Source organism: Prosopis cineraria, unplaced genomic scaffold, assembly GCF_029017545.1.
Source record: "Prosopis cineraria cultivar Desert tree isolate PC_DT_omini unplaced genomic scaffold, ASM2901754v1 PC12, whole genome shotgun sequence".
Lineage (NCBI taxonomy): Eukaryota > Viridiplantae > Streptophyta > Magnoliopsida > Fabales > Fabaceae > Prosopis > Prosopis cineraria.
The window spans coordinates 28101414-28123816 of NW_026555343.1; the positions used below are offsets into that span (position 1 = coordinate 28101414).

The window sequence follows — 22403 nt, forward strand, 5'->3', positions numbered from 1 at the left end:
AGTCAAGGGTGGTATTATTTTAAATCCTTTATGATACCTTGATCGTCTCCTTAATTGTTTTCTATTTTAGTGATCTTTTAACTTGACTCCCTTTCTTAAGGAGTAAGACTAGTTATAGTTTTCTATTTTGAGTTTACTCAAAGATTAGGATTAATTATATTATTTTTAATTTCTAAGTTTTGTAATTCCATAATTTTAGGATCACATCTCCTAAAATTATGTGGTTGAATATTTTCTCCTTTATTTTATATTATTTTCTTTCTCCTTTTAGTATTAGAAAATTAGGGTTTTAATTTTAGGAAATAGTCTTCTCTATGAGCTTATATATATTGGATATGCTCCCTCTTGTAAATGAAAGAGAATTTGAATGAAATTATTTATTTTAGAGTTTATAACTCTTGTGAGCCTTAGTACTTTGTGGTGGCATCCTATGTGAGAAACAAACATGATCAAGAGCGTGATCAACTCTTATGGTGTCTTTAAAGGTTGAGATTTCTAGAGGTAAGTGCTATAGAGAATCTTATCCTTGATCATTATCTTATTGTTTACGTCCTTTCTTTCTTTATTTTTGTCATAAATTTTATCTCTTTTTTTTGTTCTTGTTTTTTTGTTGTGTTTCAGGGTTCTTTCTCTAAACTAGTACGATTCTGCTTTTGTATCCTCTATCATGAAGGCTCTTGCCTCTCATGCATGAAATAGACGGTAGAAGCTTCAAGCTTCTTTGGATGACAATTCATGCATGAATGCATTAACCTTTCAAGTGTGAAATGGATGGCAAAAGCACCTAGCTTCTCTAGGTGACAAATCACACTTGAAATACTCTAAAACAAGCTTGATTTGGCTTGTTTGGTTTTAGGCTCTTTAAGGTCAGATTTTAACCCAACTTGGCATATGTAGGTCTTTTGAGGCATGAATATCCTCCATTCAAGCCTAAAAAACATTACTTTTGTGAAATGCAAGCTAACACTTGGCGACGATTCAAGCATGAACATACTTAGCATTCAAGCATGAATCAAAGTATAGAAGTATCTCCAAGACACCTCCCACTTATAGGCACCAATTCAAGCACGAATCATCATGATTCAAACTTGAAACAACTTATAGTGTAGTGTCTAACTTCTATGGTCTAATTCAAGCGTGATTCATTCTATTTCAAGCTTAAATTGATACCACTAAGTCCTATTATGCATAAATGATGGTCATTTCAAGTGTGAATTATCCCATATCAAGCTTGAAATGAACAATTGAGCATAGGTGGATTCTAAATGTTTGACATTTAAGATCAAAGGACTTATGAGCTTAAAGTTGATTCTAAAATGATGCATTCTTATCAAATCAATGACATTGGATTAAGCTCTCCCATTTTTTACAGTGATTCTAAGAGAAGTAAATAAATTAACCTATTAAACTCAATTAATCTTCTATTGATCTTTATGCTCTTGAAAGTTTTGTCACTTCAATGAATCTTGAAATCTGTACAAGCAACGAATGCCTCTTTTTTTAGTTTTGTAGTCATCAAAATACATGGTTCAAGAATTGTATGCTTGATGAAGTGAATAAGAGATCATCCTTATTTTCTCTCTATTTATTTCTCTTTTACTCTTCATCTCCCTCATCTCAATCTCTTACATTTTTCTTATTTTTATAACATATACTACATTAATTGAATGTTTGTAGAAAGTAAGTGAAGGAAGTTTAACCTTGAAAAAAAGCAGGTTGCCATGAGTGCAAGTCTAATGTAAGAACTCATCAGGAAAAAAAAAAAACTAGCATATTAAAAGAGAGAGCCCCTTAAACTTATAAATCTTATTTTATTTGTGAGATTCTTCGATATAAAACTTATTACATCGGTGTAAATCAATTCCAACTTCTTAAAATTTTCCTGGAAAATTTACTTTAATTTTTTCCTTGTTCCTTGTTCATATATCCAGAAGTATGTTTGGCTTCTACATGTGATGATTCTCAAATTTAAGAAGGTTCGGGATGAAAGCCGGAAAGTAGTAAACTAACACTAGTTTTAAGTTGTGATTTTTAACTTTTAACAACTTTTTAGCCAAGAGAAGAAATAGAAAAGAAAAGTTAGCATTTTAATATTTAAAAACACAGATAAAGACATGTTACCTAAAAAAGAATAAATGTAAAAAAAAAATGCACATGTTGTATTGGCAATTTCTTGACTCACTACTATACTATGCAGAATTTTTTTCTTGTCTCCTTCATTGCCCTTACTTTATTTGATTTTACAACCAAAGTTTATTGGCGAAACTACGAATTATATTTCACATTTAATTAAAAAAATAATTTCTTACCCTCATTAAATATATATTATCATATTAAACAATGAATATGGTAATTTTAAAAATTAAATCTCAAATATATTTATTAATCTTAATTCCCTACAAAAGAATAGTAATATTGTTGAAAATTTGTTAAAATGGCTTATTATCAAGATGCTGAAAACTGAATTGGTTAATATATTGGTTTAAGGGTTAAGAATAAAAATGTACATAGTGGATTTGTGGTCAGATTTATGATAAACAAATCATTTCATTTAACAAATTAAGACAGTGATTCAGTGATTTATTTGTTCAACTAATCAGGTTAACATGATTTTTATTACTATGCTTATTATACAAAGTGCAAGAGGAGTATACGTGGAGAATTAATTAATTTTTTAAATAAAACAGAGGGATATAGTTGTAGCATGGTGCAAATTGTGGGCCCATGATGAAGTTGAATGGGGCGATCAAGCTGAGTGAATATTAAAGAAATGCAAGTTGGAGAGGGAATATATGGTGGAGATCACTTGATGGTTAGGATACCAAGTCCACGTGGAGTAATTGAGTATGATAGGATGCTCAATGGATATCCATCACAATGCAAGTTGGGGAGGGAATGGATATGTTACAGCTAGCCGCTAAGATTTGTGTAATGAATCTGATGTGGAGAGTTTTCAATGTCAAGATCTAAACGAGGCAAAAGAGGCTTCATGCCCACACAGCTCAGCACGTGACTCTCCCCTGATGATATTTATGCTTCCCACTTGACCACCCCTACTTTCCTTTTAGGGCTTGTTTGGGTAACCCTAAAAAATACATCCAAATTACATTTGAGATCTACTTTTGTCAAATTTAACAAATAGTTGGATCCTTCAAATATACTTTTAACGTATATAAATTGAAATTCAAACGGGCACGTAGCCTCCCCTCCCTACTCTTTACATTCCAACTCACCTTCTATAAAGAGGTCTAAAGATTCATTTTTAAAAATATTTCTACTACATTAATTGAATATTTGTAGAAAGTAAGCAATGGGTTATCATGAAAGAGGGACGGAAATTAAATAAATAGAGAAAATATAATATTAAAATAAGTATATTTAATGAAACATTAATCTTCTCAAACTATTTTATATTTTAGAATGTCAAATATCTCACAAAAATGTTTTATAATTTGAGATTGAGGGATTATAATGATCATGTTGGATTGTGTTTTTAATATTAAAAATTTTATTCAAGAAAAAAATTATTGGAACTTCTTAGGAGTTAAAAAGTAAAAGTGATGATTAGCTATGGATTTTATCATGTGATGATTGTTTTGAGGAATGTATGTAAACAGAACAAATCAACACCACGATAGGCATTTTAATACGGAGGTCGCATCTTGCATTGTCAAATATTGTTTCTTCCAGCTCTCTCCATCTCAATTTATAAAATAATTTTAGACAAAATCATGTATATTAATAAAGTTCATCAAATATACATTTTATTACAACCTTATTTTATCAAAACATAAACATAAACTTTCAAAAATACTTTTCATGTAACACTAAATTTGTAAAAGAATATTAAAGAGAATATAATGATAAAGGCAACATTTGAAAAACATAACTAATGAAACTTTTTTTATATACAAATAAAATTTAGGTACTCAAAGAGCAATTATAGATCGCTCACTTATAATATCCTCATATCGGTTATGGGATTTGAACTTGCAATTTTGTGAGTTTTGGGGCAATTATATACTTACCAACTGAACCAATTTTTTTTTAATAATCAATGAAACCTTATTTTCATTTAAGTATCTTGTGTTTTGTAATGTTGAATCTTCTCAAAAGTATCTTATAAATTGGAATAAGGTATTATGACTGTGTTCACGTCTATATAAATCTCAGATCCTATTTCACTATTAGAGAATAATCTTAGCTTGGCCATGTACTACTCAACACTTGTGCTCGTGCTTACCTTTCTATTCTCATGCCTCTGTACCGTCATCTCCTTCCACCAAAACCAAAACCCTAAAAAAATCTTCAAAGCTGCCACCAGGCCCTCCTCTTTTTTGGATCATAAGAAACATCTTAGAAATCAGTAAAAATCCTCAGCAATCACTCTCTAAACTCTCAAAAACCTATGGCTCTCTTATGACTATCAAACTAGGCACCATGACAACCATTGTTATTAATTCCTCGCCAGACATGGCCAAAGAAGCGCTTCATAAACACGACTTGGCTTTTTCAGGTCGAACAGTCTCTCACGCACTTCAAACATTTAACCACCACAGACTCTGTCATAGTTTCGGATCCTTCAGTTCATTGGAAGACTCTCAGGAGAACCTGTGTCTCCAAAATATTCTCGTCTTCCCAACTTGATTCTACACAGAATTTGCGTTTAAGGAAGTTGCAGGAAATGTTGGAGTACGTGAACAAATGTTGCATAAAAGGTGATGATGCTTTGGATATTCGTGAAGTTACCTTCACGACATGTCTTAATTCAATATCTAGCACTCTTTTCTCCATTGACGTTTCTGGTTTTGCTTCTGATTCCTCTCGAGAGTTTAGAGATATTATATGGGGTATAATGGGAGAAGTTGGGAAACCTAATATTGTAGACTTTTTCCCTGTTCTTCGAGTTCTTGATCCACAAGGTGCACGCTTAAGAATGGACAATTTTGCTGGAAAGTTGTTTGAGATGCTCGATGATATTGTTGGAGAAAGAATGGAAGTGATTAGAGTCTCAAAAATGGAGTCAGAGAAATTGAGTGATGTGTTACGTTCATTGCTCTGTCAAAAGGAAGAAGGCAAACCGCAACTGGGTCGTTTGGACATCGTCGATTTGTTTGCGGTAAGCGTCTCTAAGAATTCTCTATTCTCTCGTGTCCATCAATGAACCAATCTGCAAGTTTATATTCTTCAACTGAAAGCATCATTGTTTCAAAACTCAAGTATACAAAACTTCTCTAAATTTTGAAATAGTTGCATATAATGCCACTTGCATTTAAAAATTTAAAATTAATGTTTCTAACCTTCAATTTTTTTTAGGGAGAATCACAGCCAAGGTCCACTCAAAGAAATTATTCACAAACAAGAATTAACACAAAATGAATTATTATTAAAATGAGAGAGTGACTTTTTTTTTTAAATGGGACTTGTTATTAGTCCTTGTCTATAAATAATTTGCTCAAGTAGTTCTTGGATGTGATTCTTCCTTTTTTTCTTATCATAGACTCCTTATACTATTACTTTTTTAAGTTATCTTACTAACAGAAGTTATTATGTCATATTGAAAAAAGATACATGACAACTTATGTGACATCTGGTGTGAACTAATGATAGCTTTATAAAAAATTATATTTTCATATTTTTTTTGTTATTATTAGCTTGCATTGCACGCCACAAAAGTTGCTGTGTTTTTTTCCAGTATGACATAGTAACTTTTATTAGTAAAAAAATAACAATAGGAGTAAAATAGAATTGGATGCTCTATCACCATAACTTCTACTATCTCCATAACTCTCCTACCCATGAGCTATAATAAGTTTTTTTAATCTCCATATACATTTAATAAGTCCTTTTAATACCCATAACCTCCTCCATTATAACCCCATTAATCTCATAAAGTAGTTTGCAACCCTCATTAAGCATTATAACATCTCATTAAGCTATTGTAACCCCCCTTTTTTAAAAAAAAAATGCTTTGTCTAGGAGATGACCTTCACGAATTGCTATAAATAGAGCATTGTCATTCTGTTTGTCTTCAGAATCATGGAATAATATAATTTTTTTTTATCAAAGCAAGACTTTTTCCCTAACTCCTAAGCCAGGTTTAGTTTGCATGTGGTTACATAAAAAATTAAAGGTTAAATCAGTTAATTTTAAACTTTTAAAAGTAAAAGGGTTTATGCAACTATCTTAAAATTTAGAAAAGTTTTATATATATATGGCTTCTTTTAAAGTATTAGTTAAAAACTGAACTACATTATATTATTTTAAAGAATTGTTAAGTTGAGATGAGTGATATTATGTGGTGGCCATGATCAGCCACGTGTAATGATCTACAATTGATCAGCACAAATCTCATCAATCGAACAAGAAATAATATGTTATTATTTTCAGTGTGTCCTCCATTGCTGATCATGTTGCTATCATGTTCTATAGGATTTGTTGCTTGCAGGGACTGAGACAACATCAAGTACAGTGGAATGGGCAATGGCCGAGCTATTAAGTAATCCAGAAAAAACTGGAAAAACTCAAAAAAGAGCTTCAACAAGTCATTGGTGAAGAAGATCACATTAAAATCAAAGAATCACATGTTTCAAAATTGCCATTCTTAAGGGCAGTGATAAAGGAAACTCTTCACTTACACCCACCAGGTCCATTATTAATACTGTGATAACCCAAGAATTATTAAAAAAATTAAATTAAAAATTAATTATATATATAAGTTTGTGTTTTAATAGTAATTATATAAATTCTTGGAATAAATGTGACAAGGAAGAAAGCTAGTATAGTGGTAGCAAAATATGTATTTTCTCATTAGGTCACATGTTCGAATCTAATGAAGACCAGGGAAAATTTTTTTCTGCTCTTTGTTTATAAAATTATGAAATTACACTTTTCCGAATATGATGAAAGCCTCCTTCTCTTCCTCGGCCATTCCAAAAAAATGGAGAGAGAGAGAGAGAGAGAGTATGAGAATATGACCGACTCAACCTTTTCTCATTCCAGTGATTCCTGACTCATCTCCCTTTCGTGTTCGTGGTGGTGGCAGGTGCGATTGAAGCTGTAATTGCTTTGGTTCATTTCCCCTATGTTCCTTGTCTTTATTCTTTCTCGTCATTCTTGGTTCATTTTTAGCTATCTTTGTTGGGTTGGGTTGTTGTTCAGTTTCTGTCATCTGTGTTTAGGTTGTTGCTAGCGTGAGACCAAATCATTGGAGCTGGAAGTTCTACTCACAAGTATTTCCTTTCCTAGCTGAATTGTGAGTGTTGTGATCTTCTTTATTGGTCTGTGCTCCCTATTTCTGTGTCTTCTCTACGTGCTGTCTGTTCATGTTGTTCTTGGCTGAGAATTCACAAAGTATTGAGTACTGGAAGGCTATTACTGTGAGCTCGTGTTGGTATGGCTGAACTAGTCTTCTTCCATTGTTAGGTGTAGTGATAACATTCAGCTTATATCTCCCCTGTTCAGTGTAAGTTTTACCTTTCTCTTCCTTATATGTACATTGCTCGTTGCTGGAAGTAAGGGAGCTTCAAGACTTGCTTTCTCTTGGTTAATATATGTGTGATTTGATCATTAAAGCTGGAAAAGTTTGGCTCCCCTGTTATTGTGGCTATACGTGCATGAGGAGGAAGTAGAATTTTAATTTAAATAGAAATTACTAGTGTAGAAGGAAGGAGATGATGTTGTAGCTTAGAGTTTTATTTGAAAATAAGTAGATTATTAATATTGTAAGGGTAAGGAATGTTGAAATCTAGAACAGAAAAAAAATCATCTTTGTTGATGACTATGCCATAATTATTCAACAAAATGAGTAATAGGAGAAGTAATGCACCTAAAGTATTTGGTGCAAAGACTAAGAGAGGGTTGTGTCTCAAGAAAGAAAAATAATAATAATAGATTGGCATGGGTAAAACAAGCTGGAGTAGACTAGTGATATAAATGGTATTTAGACTAACTCTAAAGCATGAATATTAATTTTAAATGACGGGGTTGATTTGGAATTGCGTTAAAAAAATTTTATTTATTTACATCCTAATAGGGTGTGAGGAAGAATAGGACCTTGATCAGAATTAAAGGAAGGATACTTTTGAGAATTTAAAGCTCTAACAAGTAAGTGAATAGCATTCCATTTAATTTAATTTTTATATAGCCTTTTCTGAAATATTTTATTCTTATAAATTACATTACTTTTGAAAATTATGAAATATCAATGAAGGACAAACAAGTTATGATGCGTGCATTTATTATTTACAAAAGTGTATTTCCAAGATTGATGAAAGTATTTTTGTATGATTGTTAAGCTTTGGAATTTATTAGCTATTCAATTAGTGCAAGTTTGGTATATTAGTTATAAAGTATGATTTTTGCAAATTTTGAGAATTGAAATAATTCATACAAGTTTGGCATTGAGAATGGTAATTTTACTACAGCAGAAATTATTCTTTTTGCATGTTTGAAACGTGATATTTAAGAGGACTCAAAATAGAACACTGCTGCTAATGGCAGTTTTGTTAGCCTGTAGCGCTATGGTTAGACACTAGCTAGTTTTTTTCTTGAGTTTTATTCTCACGTTTGGTGTTCGTGGGCTTTGTACCCGCTTTTGATTTTATGGCCTAAGCTGCATTTGGTTATTTACTCTCATGAACTGTGTGTCCACGTTTGTTTCATACCTTCAGCTGCATTTGGTTACTTACCCACATTTGTTTTTATGGCATAAGCCACATTTGGTTATTTACTCTTGTGGACTTAGTGTCCATGTTTGTAACATGTTCTATTAAGTTCTCAAAATTTTAAATGTTGATTAATATGTGTTTTCAAAATTTACATGATTTTGGCTAGAAATTTTACCACTTTGAGTTATATGTGAGTAAATTGTTTTCTTTAAGCATGATAACATAAATTGTTTTTAATTTACTCTTATTTTACAATTATGGTTGACTTACGAGCTTATAAGTTTTTTTTGTGAAATTATTTTTAATTAGTTGACACCATTATTAGAGTTTATTGATTTAAATTTTAAGAATTTTATCATGGGAATGCTATTCACTAAAAAAATTATTCTGGCCTCAGATTTGTTAACTGACCCTAATCTCACCATTGATTTCAAAAGGGCAAAATAGCTACAGTGGGTGGAAATTTTTGATTCATACTGTTACTTTTAATGTAAATATATAATTCATATGTCTTTTGGATTTAAAAGAAACATTAGATGCTTCACATAGGTTGTTGATAGACCTTATTTTTTATTTGTATATTGGTTATTGGTTGGAAGGAGCTATGCTCATAATTTATACTATTATCTGTAAAAATTTCTGTGGTAGAATTTTTGAGAGATCCTAGTCACAAGAGAGATTCTACTAAAATTTCTACAGAAACGTTGAAGTCTTCTAATGATAAGTAATATTAAAAGTGTTATAAATTCTATATAATCTAATTATTTTAAAAAAATGAATTGAATTTTTCATGTTAAGGCTTACGGGAATGTGCGATGTGGTTTGCACTTGTGCTGGTCACCCTCTACTTTTAGGGCGTGACAAGTACCTCACAAGACACTTGAAGATGTAGAGATTTATGGCTTCACAGTGCCCAAAAATTGACAAATTCTCATCAACATATGGGCTATGGGAAAGGACTCAACCATATAGTATGACCCAAACCAGTTCATGCCAGAAAGATTTTTGGGGAGTGAAATTGATTTGAAAGGTCATGATTTTGAACTGATTCCTTTTGAAGTAGGAAGAAGAATATGCCTTGGATTGCCATTGGCTTTTAGATCAGTTCACTGAATGTTAGCTTCTCTCACCCACAAGTATAATTGGAAGCTTGCAGATGATATCCATCCTCATGAATTAAACAGACATGGAGGAGAAATTTGGGCTTGCAGGGTTCATCCTCTTAGAGCTAGTCTAACCAAAGTTTAATAACAGCTAGAATAATTCCCGCACTAGATTGTTCAAATTATTGTCAAAGAATTGCATTGCATGCTCCAAGAATGGAAATAATCAACAGTACCCCCCCCAAAAAAAGGAAGAAAAAAAGAGAGTATTAAATGATTCTCATCCCTCTTGATATGTAATAGATTGAATACAACCATATGTCTTTAGATTTTCATTCTTGTTTGCTAGTTCATCGACATACGACTGCCTTCAACACTTCGTTGTTCTCATGGTAGGTAGTAATGGGATTTCTATTCCTAGGAGAATCCTTTTCATGTTGTACTTCATTGGCTAGCTCCTTGGTGGGTTCGAATAAAAGGAGGTTTAGAAGTATTACTTACCTAGTATGCTTATTACGTCCTATTCACTAGCACTTCCATTTAATTTCCACATATTGGTTGTTCAGTCATAGTTATCATGTGTTTGTTGTGGTTTGTTTGTTTTGTTTTTATTTTTTTTATCCCCCTTGTGCTTTTCAATTATGGGTTGTTGTTTCAATTATAAGGCCTGAGGAAATAGATTTCCTATTTTCTTGAACTTTAATGTTGCAATCCATTTACTTTGTTTTTTTAATAAAGTTTACTTCCTCTTGTTGCTACCGATGATGATACAATTATATGTTATTGTTTATCCTATCAAAACCGTATTTTGTCCAAACATTTTTAAAATGAAAGAAATATAAAAGATAAAAAAGATAACAATATAATAAAACATGGAATATGATTTTTTTCTTCGTTAGTTATTTAAAAATATAAAAAAAACAAAAGAGTAAAAGAGAAAAAAAAATATTATCTTTTGTTCTAAATTTTAAGAAATAAGAAAATCTAGGATTAAGAAAAGACCTTTTATTCTAAACATTCTTTCTTTCTAGAATCAAAATTTTAAAAAAATGATAGTTAAAAAATTTAATAAAATTTTAAAATAAACTAAAAAAATCTTTCCTTTTAAATTTTAAAAAGTAGGAAAATCTAGAATTATGGAGAGATCCTTTATTCTAGATAGGAGAAAATTTATATACTTAGCCTTATATATTTAAAATACTTGTTTTCAATTAAATCAAGACATGTGTATCATTTATAGATTATTTATTTAATAATAAATTATTATTATTAATATTATGCACACATTAAAATTTACTTGTTTTGACTTGATTGGATATGAGTATATTAAGTATATAAAACTAAGTATATAAGTCTTGTCCTTCTAGATAATCTTTCTTTTTAAAATTAGAATTGAAAATATGGCATAAATAATGACTTATATATAATATCATTAAAAAACAAAAAAAGGAAGTAATTTCTTGAAAAAGTACACCACTTAACTTGTACTGAGCGATCTGACAAAAACACGAGAGTGTGAGAGGAGTGCGATGTCGTTGGGAGGGCTACCACCACCATCAGTGGTGGCTTCGGAGGATGAGGATCGGAGTAGGAAGAAAGGAAAGAGGGGTAGTGCTAGTTTCTCTGGTGCTATTTCTGCTGTTCTGAGGGTGGAGGAGTGGATGAAGGAGGAGTCTGGGAGGAAGATTCCTTTGCTGTATAAGGATATGTTCATGAAGAATCTACCAAAATCATGGTGCAATTTTGATGCTTCAGAGGAGGATTTAGATTTCGAAAAAGGTTTGAGCACTGGATTTGATGATATACTCGAGCCTTCAAAGGGGATTAGGGTGGATTTGTTTAATCTGTGATGCCTTAATTTTGTCTTGGATGGTGATGAGAAGGAGCGGTTGATGATTCTATTTAGAAGGACATTGGTGGCCAAGGTGTTAGGTAAGAGTGTGAATTTCTCCTCGCTGGTCATGAATTTAAATAAAATGTGGGCAAAAGCTAGCATGATTTAGATGTACGATCTAGTTAATGGTTTTTTCTTAGTGAAATTCGAGAGTCAAGAGGACTTTGATGCTATGTTAACAGGTAGGGCGTGGATCTATCAAGATTGTTATCTTTGGGTCATGAGGTGGATATCAGACTTCGATTCGAAATCACATGTCATTGATCGGGTTGTTGTGTGGGTAAGATTGCTTGATCTACCTGCTACACACTATGATAGAAAGTTTTTATTTAATTTGGCAAATGCCATTGGCAAAGCAATCAAAGTGGATATGCCAACTGCTCAACGAGGAAGAGGTAAGTTTGCTAGACTCTGTGTCGAATTGGATTTAACCTAACCTCTAGTGCCTGAATATAGTATAGAGGGACAAGTTAAGTCTATTGAATATGAATGCATGGGGCTGCTGTGCCTTTTCTGTGGGAGATATGGTTATGTTAGGGATTCTTGTGAGGACCTTTTGGGGATGGAGAAGGAGAAAGATACTGGGGTTAAGCAAAATGTGCAGGAAAATTAGGGCGAGGCTGAGGTTAGTGACAAAAGGGATGTTGAGGGGGAGAGCCCATAGAAAGTAGCCTAAAGGCCTTGAAAGCCAAGAAGGAACAGAGGGGTGAAGGAGGAGAGTTCTCACGAAAGGAATAGATTTGCTGTATTAAATGAGAATCTACAACAAGAATCATTAAAAGTTACAATGCGTGATATCTCAAATGTTGGTAAGAGTCCTTAGGAGGTGAACCATGTTAATAATCAGAGTCGTAAGTATGAAGGAAGAGAGAATCAGTTCTCAAGTGGGGACAAACAGAGGGGGAATGGTAACAGTCTAAATTATGGGCAAAAAAGTATTAGTAATTGAAATTTTAGAGAGAGAAGAATGGGAAGGTTTCTAATGACAAACCTATTTTAAATTTATCAATGCATAGTTCTAATTCGTTGAAAGGGAATTTAGGTAAAGAGAAGATGTCTGGTTGTGACTAGGATTTGGCAGAGATGATTATTAAAGAAATGGGTTCTGAGAGTAGATTTGATATGGTCTTTAAAGAAAATAAGGAGGATGAAGATAATATGCAGGAGTGCGAGGATGTAGAAAACAGGAGCTGTTGATCTGTTTTCTTTATTTCTTACCACTTTTACCATGAAAGTTGTTGTATGGAATTGTAGAGGAGCAGCAAGTTGTGGTTTTGCTGCTTCTATGAGAAGTATTGTTAAAAAGGTTAGGGCTGATATTGTTGTGTTGTTGGAGCCAAGAATTAGTGGTTCAATTACAAGGAGAGCTATTAGAAGAATGGGTTTCAGATTCTGGGATATTGTGGAGGCTTGTGGCTTTATTGGTAGATTATGGATTTTATCAAATCAAGATGGTTTGGAGCTTACAGTGGTGAAAAACATGAATAATTCATTCATTGTTATTTTGATCGGGATAATGGTTCATTATGATATTTCACAACGGTTTATGCTAACCATATGAAGAAGGGAGGAAAGTATTGTGGCAAGAGTTGTTGTATCTTAGTGCTGCCATAAATGATGCTTGGGTCTTGGCTGGGGATTTTAATGTGATAATAGAACCCCATGAGCAAAAAGGGGCGCAAATGTGAATGTGCATAAATGCAATATTTTTAAAGAATGAATTAGCTGTTGTAACTTGATAGATGTAGAAGCAAAAGGGCCTTATTTTACATGGAGAGGGCCTAAAGGAAGGGGATTGGATAGAATTTTTAAAAGGTTGGATAGGGTACTATGTAATGAGCAGTGGCAATGTAAATTTCCTGATGGTTTTGTAAAAGTCTTGGTAAGGATTAACTTTGATCATCATCCTCTCTTTTTTGATACAGAGCCGATGAATATGAGTCGTAGAAGGTGGCCTTTTTATTTTATTGCAGCTTGGTTAATGCATGTTGACTTTAAGAATCTGTTGAACAGAAGTTGGAACTGGGTAGTGGAGACTCTAAGAGCTTTCAGGAGTTTTCAATAGGATTTAAAGAAATGGAATCATGAGGTCTTTGGGTTAATTGAGGAAAATAAAAGGTTGCTGGAGAGGCAACTAGCTAATATTCAAGTACCAATTGATGGAAGGGATATCCCTGAGCTTTTAAGAAAGGAAGAGGAGTTGCAAATTAAGCTTAATGAGGTGTTATGCCAAGAAGAAATGCTATGGTTTCAGAAATCAAGAGGACAGTGGATAGAACAAGGGGATAGAAATATAAAGTATTATCACATGAAGACAATTATTCAACGAAGAAGAAATAAGGCGATTATGTTGAAGAACGATATTAGGGATTGGGTCAGTAAGGATGAGGAAATATGTTATCTTATTAAAGATTTTTATATGAATTTGTTTCATGATGACACTCTGTCTCGTGGTTGGCATATTTCTAAACAAGGTTGGGGTGCTGTTGCTAGTGAGCAATTGGAAAGAATTGGCAGAGATTATGAAATTAAAATAGCGTTTCAAATGATGGGAGCTTTCAAGGCGCCTGGGAAGGATAGTTTTCCAGCTCTTTTCTGTCAACAAAATTGGGATGTTATTGGTCCTAATATAATGAAGTATATCAAAAGTGTGTGGGAGTGTCCTGAAAAGATGTGGGAGATCAACAACTCTACTGGTCATGATTCCGAAGGTGGACTACCCTGAAAAGGTAAATCAATTTAGACCAATAGCTTTACGTAATGTATTGTACAAGGCTATTACCAAAATTTTGGTACAGAGATTTAAAGGAGTGTTGAATAGTTTAGTTTCCCCTTTCCAAGCGAGTTTTATTCCTGGGAGAAATATTCAAGATAGTATAATCATTGCAAAAGAATTAGCACACATGATGAATAAAATGGATAGCAAGAAAGGTTACATGGCTATCAAAATTGATTTAGAAAAGGCATATGATCGATTGAATTGGAATTTCATATTTATGGTGTTGGAGGAGATTGGCTTTCCGAGACATATCATTGAAATTGTTGCTCAGTACTTGAATTCTATACAAATGGATGTCTTGTGGAATGGGGAAAAGGGTGATTAGTTCAAGTCTTCTAGAGGAGTAAGGCAAGAAGATCCTTTATCTCCTTATTTGTTTATGTTAGCAATGGACAAGTTATCGCATTTTATCTCTGATGCAGTAGATGATGGAAAATGGAAGCCAATTAAAGTAGGAAGATAGGGTACTATGATTTCTCACCTAATGTTTACGGATGATCTTCTTTTATTTTATGAAGCAAAATTTAAGCAGATTTATAATGTAATGGATGTTTTGGATCTTTTTGGAGGTCTATCAGGACAGAAAGTTAATAAGGCAAAAATGGGCATTTATTTCTCTCGAAATGTGTCAAGAGAATGGAGAAAGATTATTTGTGATGTTAGTAGATTTCAGAAGAAAGATGAGCTTGGAAGATATTTGGGGGCTTATATTACTCAAGGAAAAGGTACAAGAAATAAGTTTCAGTATTTGATAAATAAAGTGCAAAATAAGTTAACTGGGTGGAAGAGGCAGTGTTTGTCCTTGGTTGGTAGGCTCTCTTTAGTTCAATTTACAACTTCTCAGATGGCTATCTTTACTATGCAGCATATGCAGATTGCTATGGGGATTTACGATGAAATTGTAAAGATTCAGAGGGAGTTTATTTGGGGAGGTTCAAATGGGAAAGGAAAGTTGCCTCTTATTGGCTGGAATCTTTTATGTAAGCCAAAGGATTGTGGGTGATATGGACTAAGGGATATGAAATGAATGAATAAGTCTTTGTTATGTAAGGCTAGCTGGAACATGATTTCGCAACCTGAAAATCTTTATTCTAAAGTCTTGCGGGCAAGATATGAAAGGGGTGCTGACTTGTTGAAAGAATGTATGGTTAAATCTCATGATTCTCCTCTATAGAAAGGTATTTCTAGCTACTGGTCCAAGATTGTGGATAAGATTGCTTAGGAGTGTAGAAATGGTATGGTTATTAGTTTTTGGAAGGATTTATGGCTGGATGACAAGTTTTGTTTACTTGATGTTTGTGTTAGACGACCAATAGGAAGATTACTGCATTGTAAAGTTATTGATATGGTAAATGAGAATAATGGATGGGAGTATGTGTATTTGAAGGATTATTTGTCGAAGCAGATTATTATGAAGCTTCAGGCAGTACCTGTGCCTTTAACTAGAAATGGGAATGATTGCATTAGATGAAGGGTTCTTATAATAGCAAATATAGTGTAGCTGATATGTATAAATATATTGCTAATTCTGATAGTGATGTAGTTGATATGGCTTGGAGGAAAATTTGGAAATGGAAAGGGCCGAGAAGGGTACAGGTATTTTTATGGCTTGTTAGACATCAAAGATTGCTATCTTCGGTGAGGAAGGCAAGATTAGTTGGTAGGTCTTCCTTTTGTTACAGATGTGATGGGGAAGAGTCTCATACATGCTCTTTGGGATTGTGGAATTACAAGGGGTATATGGGTTGGTCTGGGGAGAATAAAGGTAGATGATGTTTTCTTTACTCAAAATTTGGTGGATTAGATGGATTTCAATTTAGCTCGTGGTGAAGAATGGGGAAGAATCTTTGCTGTCACCTATTGGTGGCAGTGGAATTGGAGGAACAAAATGATGTTTAAAGATGGTTTTACATTGCCTGACAATCCTTGTAGAATCATTAACAGGTATGTGTGGGAAATCATTCATTTAAGAAGGAATTTTGATGGCTTAGTTGGTAAAAGGAAGGTAGTAGAAATTAGATGGGTATGTCCTAATACTGGTTGGGCAAAGTTGAATTTTGATGGAGTAGCTCAAAGGGATTTGAAGATGGCTAGATATGGGGGTTTGTTGAGAGATGATGGGGGGAATTGGCTAGGTGGTTTTGCTAAGAAGATTGAGGATTGTTCTGCAATTAATGCTGAATTATAGGGAATATGGATAGGGATAAGGCTGGTGAAGGAATTAGGAATGAAATGTTTGATTGTTGAAGGAGATTACTTGGCAATTATTAACATGATAAAAGTGGCGTGGGAGGATGGTGCTACTGATAGAATTCTGATTAATGATATTTGTAAAGAATTAGTTTTTTTTATCATGTTAAGTTTGTACATGTATACAGGGAAGGAAACCAATGTGCAGATTGGTTAGCTAATAGGAGTTTTATTCAGAATTTTAATGTTGTGAGGTTTTCTATACCTCCTTTGCTCTTATAGGATTTATTGTATAGGGATATCTTAAGGGTTTCTGCCCCTAGAGAAGTTTTGATTAATGAATAATAGTAGGGCTTTGCCCACATTCACAAAAAAAAGGGCTGGCAATAGCAATAACAATAACAATAATATAACTGAAAGTGTAAACATTGTGTTTAACACTTCAGCATTTAACCCTTCGGTGGTTCAAGACCTAACCTTCACAGTGAACCAAGTGCACTACATACGCACGATCAAGTCCAAATGCATAGTAGTTATGGGGAAGAGGAAGAAGACCCTTTCATATTCTCATCTCCCATGCAAGCCTAGAAAAAGGGTAACCTATATCTGTTCAAAAAAATTTTGAAGTTCTAAGATACAAAATATATTTTTATTATTTCTATATCATTAAATTCTCATTTTTACAAATATCCTTCACTAATTTCCTGTGTCCTTTTCTATACTTTTAGAGGTTATTTTTTGAAATTGTTTTGTTTAACTATTTAGTTAAAATTAACTTTTTTAACAAACAAAAGTATCCAAATATATTATTGTCAAATATCGAAAGGAAAAACTGTGCTAAATTCAGTTAACCTAAGGGATATTCTATAAAAGGTAAAAGTAAATTTTTGCCCTTGAAATATTCTTCAAGGAGCACTCAACACTCTAAACTATTAGAAATATTTATAGTCCTTATTGTATTCCTTGCTTTTTGTGAAATAATTTTTTATTTATTATAAAGAGGTTTAAAGAGTTTTTTAAAACAATTTGTCTACTGTTATAAATATTGTGATATAATTGTGGATGTTTATAACCTTCCAAGAGTTATCCTTTAGCATTCTCCCATTAAAGCTAGATAACCTACAACATGATTGGCCTCTTGGAAGTTTTTCATGATTAATACATACAACACCCAAATGTTATATATTCTACCATTATTATAACTCTTATTATAGAATTTAAGGAGTTAATGGCTATAAATAGTAGGCATATACCAAATGATTATTGTTACAGATGGCAACACACCCAAAAGAGTAGGTGAATTGGTTGATAATCAAATTTTTAGTGCTTTAAAATATTTTCCCAATAAAACAAAGTATAAACTAAAGTCACTAGAAATATAAAGAGTTGAGAGATGATTGAGTGCAAACTATGATTTATCTTAATTTAGCTCCAATCACTTGTGCCTACATCCAATCCTTAAAATACCTTTGAGATTTCTCCACTATAATACTAGCTTAACTGGGGGCTTGCTCCCATAGTATAACCACAAGTTTAGTTCAGGCACTTGTAAGCCTTTACAATAATTCACTATACCAATAAGTTTTTTCTCTTAAGAGAACAATCCTTTCTTAATTAAAAGAGAAATCTCTCAAACTCAAGAGAACACCTCCCTTAATAGCAAGAAAATCTTCCCTTTCTAAATTAACCTTCACAAAGAAAATTTCTTCTCTATACAGCGCAAGGGATAACAACCCTTGATTCATTTATGAGCAAGTGGAAGGTGTTTCCTAATGAATTTTGTCTCAAAGAGATGAAAGGACTGATTTAGGCACACTCAAAGAAATCCCTCAAATAGTACAATGTAGCCCTATAAACTTAATGAAAGCTTTTCACAAATCTATCATAAATTTGATAAGAGAATGAATGCAGACTTATTGATGCACAGAATTATGTTTTAAGAATGCTCACAGGCTAAGAATGATAATAACATGCTCACATTGTTTTCTTCATCGTCCACTAGCTTGAATTAGGTCATACATATAGATTAATAAAGTTTTAGACAATTGGAATAGTGAATATAGTCATTGGTGACATTTCAAGTGTGAAACAAGCCTGTTCACACATGAAATAAAGCTCAGCAAAGTTTCTCAGTTTCATATATGACATTTCAAGCATGGACATAGGCACTTTGTGCATGATTTGTAAGGTAGAGGTTTCAAATCAAGTGTGAATGCTCTTGCCTCTCATACATGAAATGGCTGGCAGAAGCTCCAAGCTTCTCTAGTTGATAATTCACATGTGAATGCATCAACCTTTCAAGTGTGAAATGGATGGTAAAAGAACCTAGCTTTTCTAGGTGACAAATCATGCTTGAAACACTCCAAAACATGCTTGATTTGGCTTGTTTGGTTTTAGGCTCCTTAAGGTTAGATTTTAACCCAACTTGGCATTCGAGCCTGAAACATCACTTCTATGAAATGCAAGCTAACACTTGGTGACAATTCAAGCGTGAATGCACTTAGCAGTCAAGCATGAATTAGAGCACAGAAGCATTCCAAGACACTTCCCACACATAGGTGCCAATTCAAGCATGAATTATCTTGATTCAAGCTTGACATAACTCACAATATAGTGTCTAACTTCTATGGTCTAATTCAAGTGTGATTCATTCTATTTCAAGCTTAAATTGATACCACTAAGTCCTATTTGCACAAAGGATGGTCATTTCAAGTGTGAATCATCCCAGATCAAGATTGAAATGGACAACTGGATATAGGTGCATTCTAAATGTTTGACACTTAAGATCAAATGACTTATGAGCCTAAAGTTGATTCTAAAATGATGTATTCCTATCAAGTCAATGAAATGTGATTAAGCTCTCATATTTTTCATATTTCAAGCTCTCATATACCAAAATGATGCATTTTTATGAAATCATATTTTAGTTGAAAATTCAAATAAAGTAAGGACAATGAGGGAGGGAAGAAAAAAATTCTTCATAGTATAGCAGTGAGTCAAGAAATTGCCAATACTACATGTGCATTTTTTTTTATCATATAAAGACATGTTAACTAAAAAAGAATAAATATAAACCAAAAAAAATGCACATGTAGTATTGGCAGTTTCTTGACTCACTAACATACTATGCAGAATTTTTTCTTGCCTCCCTGATTGTCCTTACTTTATTTGAATTGTCAACCAAGATTTATTACCAAAACTACCAATTATATTTCACATTTATCTAAAAAAATTTATTTCTTACTGTCATTAAATATATATTATCATATTAAAATATGAATATGGTAATTTTAAACATTAAATCTCAAATATATTTATTAGCCTTAATTTACTACAAAAAAATACTAATATTGTAGAAAATTTGCTAAAATGGCTTATTATCAAGATTTACATTGCTGAAAACTCAATTGGTTGATATGTTGGTTTAAAGGTTAAGGGTCGAAAATGTACAGAGTGAATTTTTGGTAGACTTATCATAAACAAATCATTTCATTTAACTAATTAAGAGAGTGATTCAATGATTTATTAGTTCAACTAGTCAGGTTAACATGATTTTTAGTACTATGCTTATTATTTAATTTTTTAAATAAAAACAGTGGGATATAGTTGTAGCATGGTCCAAATTGTGGGCTCATGATGAAGTTGAAGAGGGCGATCAAGATGAGTGAATATTAAAGAAATGCAAGTTAGAGAGGGAATATGTGATGGAGATCACTTGATATTATGGGATACCAAGTCCCACGTTGAATAATTGAGTAAAATGGAATGCTTAATGGATATCCATCACAATGCAAGTTGGGGAGGGAATGGATATGTTATAGCTGGCAGCTAAGATTTGTGTAATAAATCTGGTGTGGATAATTTTCAATGTCAAGATCTAAACAAGGCAAAAGAGGCTTCATGCCGACACTGTGGAGCACGTAACTCTCCCCCAACGATATTTATGCTTCCTACTTGACCACGCCTTCCTTCCTTTAGCCTCCCCTCCCTACTCTTTACATTATATCTCACCTCCTATAAAGAGGTTTTGATGAGTTATTTTAAAAAATTTGTCTACTACATTAATCAAATGTTTGTAGAAAGTAAGCAATGGGTTGTCATCAATACAATTTTAAAGAAAGAGCTTATTTAAAAAAAAAATAACATATTAGAAAGGAGAGCCTGTTATACTTATAAACTTCATTTTATTTATGAGACTTCTCAAGGTAGGACTCATGACATGAAGAATTTTATGAATAAAAAAGGTATTTGAGAAAGAGGTGAATGGTTTAAAGGACCGTGTGAGATAAATGAGATGGTTGCAAAATGGTTGGCTGCGTTGAGACTTGGGGCTCTTAAATATATGAAACATGTCAAAATTAGGGTCACACGCACAATTGCGCAACACCACCACCACCACAATTGCTTCGTAATAAAGTTGGAGCCTCGGAGGATAACTTTGAGCTCCCAATGCCCACGTGCGCTTTACGCACGCCTTAAAACCTCATACTGCATTGTTTCATGTATGTATGATTTTATTTTTCATTGTTCACATGTATTATTTTATTAGAAGTAATTTTGTTTAAGGTATGGCTGGATATTAAATATGGACACTTCTCTCACTAAAAATTTGAATATTAGTTTGTCATATTATGAGGGACTGGTTTCTTCTACTAAACTCAATTAGCATTGGTGGTTTTATGTAAAGTTGATAATATGGATTGAGTTTTATGGGTGAGTTTGAATAATTTGATACTCCTTTTATTTTAAATTATAAGACACTTTCAAAAAAAAATTTATATACCAATAAACCTAATTAAATATACTTAACAATCTTATTTTTTCAAAATAAAATATAAACTTTCAAAAATATTCTTCATTTCATATATTGAAAAGAAAGAGGGATGTAAATTAAATAAAGAGAAAAGATAATATTAAAATATATCCATTTAATGAAACCTTAGTCTCTTTAAAATATTTTATATTTTGAGATGTCAACTCAACCACAAAAATGTCTTTTAACTTGGGACAAGAGAAGTATAACGATCATATTGGATTTGGTTGGAAAAAAAAAAAGAATCTTTTCTGGCATAGACTAGATAACAAGTTAACCAAATAAATAGCCCTAATAAGTTAATGTTGGCCTGTTTAAACTTATAAATCAATTCCAACTTCTTAAAACTTTCCTAGAAAATTATTCTAATTTTTCCAACGTATCCTTTACATTGTTCATTAACATTGTGAATAAAAAGGGTATTTTGTTTTTAATATTAAAAATTTATTTAACGAAAAAATTATTTGAACTTCTTTGGAGTTAAAAAGTGAAAGTGATTAGCTATGGATTTAATTTTATCATGTGATGATTATTTCGACGAATGTGTATAAACAGAACAAATCAAAACACCACAATAGATACCTTAATTTGAAGGTGGCACTTGCTATGTGTATCCCAATGTGACATTTTTATGATTTTATAATATTTTGTTGTATATATAAAAAAAAAAGATTTGTATCCCAATGGCTGACGATTTTTTCAAAAACAAAAAGGTTGTAATAACCGTTGGCCAATAACCAATGATGCTATGGTGGTTATGGTCATATGATGACCATGAAATCCCATGAGATATTTTTGACAGAAAGTTTAAATGAGATATGATACTTCTTTGATTTTAACATCTATTTATAGCCGATAAGAAAAGAAGTAGAAAAGAAAAGTTAACATACTTAGTTTTAAAAATGATAGATGAGGACTTGTTGCCTAACTCTGATCTCTTTGTTACTTAGTGTCT

General features: G+C 32.6%; 1 protein-coding gene across 4 annotated transcripts; it reads left to right on the top strand.

The window, feature by feature from the left end:
- Positions 1-4210: 4210 nt before the first annotated feature.
- LOC129287459 (geraniol 8-hydroxylase-like) lies at positions 4211-8259 on the top strand. Of its 4 annotated transcripts, XR_008587714.1 has the most exons (4): positions 4211-5119; positions 6433-6647; positions 7003-7045; positions 7182-8259. XR_008587714.1 is itself a non-coding variant. In XM_054923621.1 (2 exons), exons 1-2 carry the CDS (start codon positions 4685-4687, stop codon positions 6553-6555), a joined length of 558 nt encoding a protein of 185 aa, XP_054779596.1. In that variant the 5' UTR covers positions 4211-4684; the 3' UTR covers positions 6556-8259. The 4 variants fall into 4 exon arrangements, 1 of the variants encoding a protein (XP_054779596.1); XR_008587712.1 differs by having other exon boundaries at positions 6433-7045; XR_008587713.1 differs by having other exon boundaries at positions 7003-8259.
- Positions 8260-22403: the final 14144 nt, after the last annotated feature.

Bases quoted from the DNA above. Each gene is read 5' to 3' on its own strand.
- LOC129287459 (XM_054923621.1), top strand. From the start codon at position 4,685: ATGTTGGAGTACGTGAACAAATGTTGCATAAAAGGTGATGATGCTTTG. The intron at 5,120-6,432 runs GTAAGCGTCTCT...CATGTTCTATAG, and splicing joins ACATCGTCGATTTGTTTGCG to GATTTGTTGCTTGCAGGGAC.